Raw genomic sequence first — 6,837 nt, 5'->3', positions numbered from 1 at the left:
GGCTGCATGGATCACCAACTACCCTGACACAGACTTACCTTGCCAAACTAAGCTGTTCACAGCCCTCTATTTTCTTGTATTTTTATTCGATCGCTGAATGCTCGGATTGCCACAGAACTGGATGCCAGCACAAAATGAGACTTGACAGGGTAGGGGGTGGGGACTGAAAAATACTTGCCTCCCTGCCCCCACCTCCACATGCTTTGCGCTCGCTTTGCTCACTTGCCTAACTATAAATTTAGCCTGACTGTATAATTTTGTTTTAATGTATTGAATCCATTTTAAAATAAAAGTAACCACAGATCTTACCAGTCTGTGTAATTATCAGAGAATCCTGGACCAGTATGATAAGTAATATCCAGCCCACCCTGCCAGTCATCAGGGGCTTTCTCTCCACCCAGCAGCCTATTAATAATAAAAATGTATCAGTAAACTGGTAAACAAATGCGCCATTAATAAATCTGTGTGATAAAGCATGACAAATTTTGAAATTTCTTTGAACAAGCAGTGTTGATGATGTACTAGGGTCAAGATGGAAGGGGGAAAGGGGTGTTATAAGGAGGGATATATTGAACAATTCTACATTCCATGTGGACAAGGCCTGTGTTCAAAATAAACTTAATATGAGGACACTTTCATCCTGACTACCCATAAATGCACTTGCTTATTAACTCTTTTCATGACTGATTTGTGATCTCTCAAGCTTGTCATACATTTTCTTAATGCTTAATATTTTCAATTCTTTAAATTTAGTGGTACATATACTCAATATCCTGTACACTGAAGCATGATATCTCTATTCTGGGTTGTTTTGTAAGGCTGTCACAATGTTTTGAGTCACCTGTTGCTGCAATCTTCACACCCCCAACAAACCTCGCACACATAATTTGTGGGTGAATGGTATTAACAACAGGCAAGTTCATCCATAACATCAAGACACCATCAAGCATACTCAGCCGTAACATGAGTAACGGGATATGACCCTTAATGACAGCGTTGTGTTTGAAATTGATGTTATGGCGAGCTGAGGAAATTGATTCTTTAATGATCATCACAATTTGTTTCATTGATTTTATAATTTAATCATCACTTTTGATATCTAACCTCAGAAACTGTTCTGCATCTTCAGCTGAAATTGGATGAGCTGGAATGTAAGGCATCTTGATTTCAGCTGAACTTTTCCTAAATACACCATCTATGTAAAGAAACACAGTACTGTCAGGCACTGACAGTTATGCATCGACTGCTCGTTATGGAAAAACAAACAGGCACCTTTAGCTTTGCGCAACTGTCAATCCCAAGCTGGTTCTCTCTTTTAATAGGTTTCACCTTTGTACAAATCATTTCCTCACAAACAGACAACTATTATTAATAATAATTAATAATAATTATTGATTTCCAGCCAGTTAATTAGAATCAAGAATATAAAACTGAAAAATAATTACTAATCACATCCCAACAAATTTACCTCCTATGGGAATATTTTGACAGGTAACTATTATAAATTTAATAAATACAATAATACTAACAATGAACCCTGCAAGTGAATATCCTTGGAACAAAAAAAAAATGGCCACTTAGGATCTCAAGATACTTCTTTTAGGTATGAGTACACACCATAACAAAGTGTCCGCTTAAAGAGGTATCTGACTACAAGAGGTCTCCATTTGATGACAGAGGTTTGACGAAATTTCAGAAATCAGCTGAATATAAGTTTTGGAAACTGAAGTGATAGACACTGGATAAAAAAAACACCCCGTAGGGGTTTCCATACCTCTTGATTTGGGTGTGGCCAAGGGAAGGGATTTTTTAACATAAACCTATCCCAATCACTGATTTACACATTGATCAGCACCTTTAGAAGGATATCTTGGAGTCAAGGGGTCACCAGTTCCAATCAGGATTGATCCACGCTGTACTCCTGACCGAGGAAGCCACCAGCCATGGGGATAAAGATCTTCATTTGGTACAGGTGCAAAATCTTGTGGGTCATTGTATATCAAAATGGCTTTTGCTCCAAAATTCTGTGCATTAGTCACCTGAAATTATAGCGCTGCTGTAATTGATGAAGGTAGGGTATTGCATTACTCTGTTGTGCTAAAGTGGCCCTCCCATTCAGAGTGTATCCTGTTTCCATAGGGAGAAGGATTATTGACACTTCTGCTGGATGGGATGCCAGTCAACCAGTTCAAATACATATCTGAACCCCACCCCTGAGGGAAACACAGTGGCTTCATGGTTAGAGTGCTTGATTTCAGATCGAGTGGTCTGAGTTCGAGCCCTGGCTGGGATCAAAGTTTTGTGTTCTTGAGCAAGACACCAGCTCTCACAGTGCCTTTCTCCACCCAGAAGTACAAATGGGCACTGGCAAACTTAATGCTGGGGATAATGCTACAATGGACTGGCATGCCATCCAGGGTGGAGTAGAAATACTCCTAGTTGCTTCATGCTATAGAAACCGGGATAAGCTCCGTCCGGTCCACTTGGCTTGTACGCAGACTTAACCTACCCCACCCCTGACAGGGTTAGTTTGCCCATAGCAGTTTGACTTAGTTTATGCTTACATATTCCTGGTTCGAGAGAAACACTGTGAGTATGAGTATGCCAACACAAAAAATCTGATATTTCAGACTTTTTGGATCTTCCAAGATCTTCCAGCTATTACTGGAATGATGTTCCTTTACCTACAGTATCTACATAAAAACCCAACTAAAAAGATATTTAAAAGAGCACTTTCCCAGACTATTTTGCTCAGCACCAGCTGGTCCAACTCTGACTATCACTGCTGGTTGCAGTTTTTAAACCCCATGAATTCTCACAACAGGAAAATCTTGTGGATACATGGCATGGCTTGCTTTACAAATTATGAATAACACATGAAATAAAAATTTATGACCCATTTAAATTTAATAGTTATCGTCTTCATTTTCATTATTTTTGTTTTTGACTAGAAATTACGTGGGTCATTAAACAGGAGTTTTTAAGAGGTTTTTGATGGCATGTTTTTTTTCCATGGGATTCCCCCATGAAAACACTCTTAATTTAGGCCATGAAAAACTTGTGAAAAACTCCTGTAAACCTGTGATTTTCACATTAAATAGTTAGAATATTTTTTATGGATTTCAGTCTCTTAAAGCATTGCAACAGCTTACTACTTTTTGTAATTTACTCTCTTCTCTTGCATCAAGTTTTCTTTTTATCTTAAAAATAATAATCATAATTTATTTCAAATCAAGGGCATAAATTATCTTAATTAGTCTAACTATACCTTGTCACCCCTGAAGACATGCCCATATCTTGCAATGACAATCTTCCCAGAACAGTTGATGTTCTTTTCCAGCAACAACTTGAAATCATCATATCTTCCATAATTTACATAAATCAAGTCACCCTGAAAGACAACGTAAAAAGGTACTTTAATTAAATAGTAATCCAAAACAAGATCAAGAGATGATCATGGGTCACATGAACTTTAAGACATACATGTACGTGTACATGTAATACTGTTTAGCTGGTATTGTCATCACATTTACATTATGGGACTAACATTAATTTGCAGGATGAAACCCTAGTGTTTGACCATTCATTTGAAAGCTATTTCCAAGTACTGCACTTCCCAGTGGTGATATTCATTTTAATTAAATTATATTTGCTTGAACTAGCTTGTAAATGAAAATTTAGGAAATGTTTTTCAGATATGCAACTCATGTCAGAGCCACTTTTAGTTACCTTAAATTTCCCAGTTGGAGAGTAACCACTAAATGGAGGTAGCGCATCTGGTGACTCCTCTGAGGGTTCTAAAGCCTTCTCTGTTTTTGCTGTTTGAAACCTGACAGTTCCATTACCATCTTGAAGAGAAGCTCCATTTATCTTCCCTTTCTCCGGGAAAGAAAGAAGTACATTATACTTGATCAACTTTGCATCAAACCCAAAATCTGTCCATTGATCCCTGATAAAATGAGCTAATTCAGTATTTCTTGCAGAGCTTGCATGATGAGGATGAAGTGTCAAATTCCTGAAAAAAAAAAAAAAAAAAGAAGAATATTATTAAGCTCTGGGTTAACAAAATTTCCTTGTTCAATATGGTTGGTTTAATGGTTAGCAAATGCGCTGTACTCTGACGAGCAGTCCGGGTTCAAGCCCTGGCCAGGGTCATTACATTTTCTTTATATTCCTGGACAAGACAAGCTACTCTCACAATGCCTCGACTTTCCATATGGACTATTCAGTAATGCTTAAATTACATTTACAAAAAAATTGAGGTTTAGAGGGTTTCATTTAAAGAAGATGGATTCTTGATGTAGAGAGTTGTACATTTTAATCACAATGTCCCTGAACCGTTTTGGAAATACCTTTTTGCTGATCTGGATTTTTGGAGTTCGGGGGTCGGAGGGGGAGGGAATGGGGTGGAGGGGGGGGGATTGCATGCCAACAACAACACAGCATGCCACAATAACAGAATCATTTACATTTAGTTTTTGAAGTATTCTTAGTTCTACGTATATCATCCACATCCAAATTCCAAACAAAACTATTCTTTTAAATCAGAAGAAATCGCGAACGAAGAGAGAAATTCTCACGTGCACAACCTTCAATTCACGAGCACGCACACGAAACACGAAATATCAACTTGTAAGAGAAATTTGCCAAGCGATTAACAACTGATCGATTTTACGTCAACGTTTGCTCTTAACAGCAAATATTGATATTTAACTTAACCATCAAACAAACTTTTCAAGTTTAATCAAACGATTACTGAAACAAACCTCAAATTTCGTTCGATGTTCTCGGCGGACATTTGCGCCAAGACGTCCTGCAGTCGAATTCTCGAAGGAACTGGTGTTGAAGTCGGAGAAACGTCTCCATTTTTCTTGCATTTAGACACAGTTCTCCTTACCATATAACCAGCGATAAATGCCGCAATTACAAGGCCAACCACGACCACTATCGCAGCAACCCGCACAACATTACAGCGCGAGGGAGTCTTGTTTTTCACGATAATCGTTGGTTGCGCAAAGCTTTCCTCCTCCGAGTGTAGTTCCATTTTGGCATCAAACAGGTAAGAAGTGTCAGGTTTATCCATCGGATCACGTTTTAAGAGTCAAATTCAAAGAAGTTTGAATTAATCCTGGGAATTTCCATCAAGGGGTCCGCTTGCATGCGTTCCAAATGCAAAGTGCAATGGAAATTAGCGACCACGCCTTCTTGCAGATGGCCCCGTTCTCGCGGTAATTTTGGCGAATAATCGCGAAATAAATATTTGATTCGCGATAAGTCGAGAGCTTCACGGAATTTTGAAGGAGATGATTTGGAATTACGACATCTTAAACGTGAAAAGTGGAATTGGCGCGCCCACGTCTGGATAACAAATTCAGAGTGAAAGACAGTTTTTAGCGACAATTTCTATCCATTTTTCGGGAAACAAAATTACAATAGGTCGTGCAGTAGGACATGAATCGAACATGTAGAGATAACTAATTGGACACTTATCGTACTTAACATTTTAAAGTATCATTTCCATAAATTAAAATCCTAATCAGGAATTCTGCAAAAAAAGAAAAAAAATAAGAAAAAAAATCCTGGTCGAATGACAATTTGAAATTTGCAACAATAAACGAACATTTTAAAACGACTTCTTTACCAGAATATATTTTTTTACAGGCAAAAGCTAATAACCTTTTTCGCATATTTTTCCTTTCTCCGGGGCAGACGGTTTGGGGATATTAAATCCCATAGGAAAGATCAAAAAGCGTCCGTTGACTTGTGCGAAATCTTTACTGTTTTACATTTTATTTTCAATTGTCATTTTAATTTTGAGCGATTGCTTAACCGTTCTTTGTGGCAGTTTAAACAAGTTTTCAATTGTAGCGTATAAGTACAAATCAGTTCTATTAAACAGCTTATTGTCCCTTTTTAATTAAAAAAAAACTAACCAAATGTTGAATCACAATCGCCTGATTTCCCTTTGATATTACCAAGGCCTGAAAAAATTGAAATTTTTCATAAATTTTCGTCGGTTAGCCTTTTTTTTCTGATAATTCAGATTAGCTAAATAATCGGGGTCCCGAGTTGGAATAACGCATTAATTTGCTGACATCTATAACCAGTGCATCCTATAGATCAACAATCCACTACAGGCTACTACATATGGAAAAAAATAAACTAAAATAGGCTAATACATGGAACAAGCCCTTTTAAACAAACGACCAGTGTAACATTGATGAACCAGTTTCCATGTGTCTTATGTCTTACAAAAGCTCTCCTGAGATTTTGAGAAATCCTTTCTACTCCAACGCAATATTTTTGTTGGATTCAGTTTCCAGGATGGGTATAATTAATTGTTATACACCTGTTGGCTGTGAGTTAGTTCATAAAATTTCGGAATCACGAATCACGAATAAATAAGAGCGCAAATCGCGTTTCACGGAAAAAGAGCCCCAATCATGCTTCACGCTTAAGTGTCGGAGACTCTGAATAATTAATTACTCAACCATTAAACCCCCTTTTTTCACTTTAATGTTTAAGTTATCTTTAACAACTTCAACTACTTGTTATTTGAAGCATTTCGGCGTAAAAATGTATGCATTTGGTAGAACCTTCGATTTTCTTAGGCTCGATTTCCGGTCGTTTTGTGACGTCCACCCCGATCTCCCAAAACGGCTGGAAGTCGAGCCTACGATCCTTGACCCGTTACGCGAGCGTACAGAGCCTGCGTAGCAAGCGTTCCGGTTCGAAGAGAAAAAAATTGACGAAGCAGGGGGTGGTGGGGCGAGAGAGGGGAAAAAATATCGTACATACGCTTCAGAGCCACCTTAAAGTTTTGAAAATTTAAGGTGG

General features: G+C 38.0%; 1 protein-coding gene across 1 annotated transcript in view; it reads right to left on the bottom strand.

Annotated features, from left to right (window-relative positions):
* Nucleotides 1–5,618, bottom strand: part of LOC110068654 (putative N-acetylated-alpha-linked acidic dipeptidase) — a 13,695-nt gene extending 8,077 nt beyond the window's left edge. Inside the window, exons 1-6 of the mRNA XM_020776064.2 lie at nucleotides 4,767–5,618; nucleotides 3,730–4,015; nucleotides 3,269–3,391; nucleotides 1,856–2,039; nucleotides 1,105–1,195; nucleotides 310–405 (exon numbers count right to left, since the gene is read on the bottom strand). Of these exons, the coding sequence (XP_020631723.2) occupies nucleotides 310–405; nucleotides 1,105–1,195; nucleotides 1,856–2,039; nucleotides 3,269–3,391; nucleotides 3,730–4,015; nucleotides 4,767–5,083 (1,097 nt within the window). The 5' untranslated portion in view covers nucleotides 5,084–5,618. The remainder of the gene's footprint in view (nucleotides 1–309; nucleotides 406–1,104; nucleotides 1,196–1,855; nucleotides 2,040–3,268; nucleotides 3,392–3,729; nucleotides 4,016–4,766) is intronic.
* Between the last annotated feature and the right edge of the window lie 1,219 nt (nucleotides 5,619–6,837).

The sequence above is a fragment of the Orbicella faveolata genome, unplaced genomic scaffold (genome assembly GCF_042242905.1).
Source record: "Orbicella faveolata isolate gen_17 unplaced genomic scaffold, um_ofav_v1 contig_27, whole genome shotgun sequence".
Taxonomy (NCBI): domain Eukaryota; kingdom Metazoa; phylum Cnidaria; class Anthozoa; order Scleractinia; family Merulinidae; genus Orbicella; species Orbicella faveolata.
This window is presented reverse-complemented; position numbering and strand designations above follow the sequence as displayed.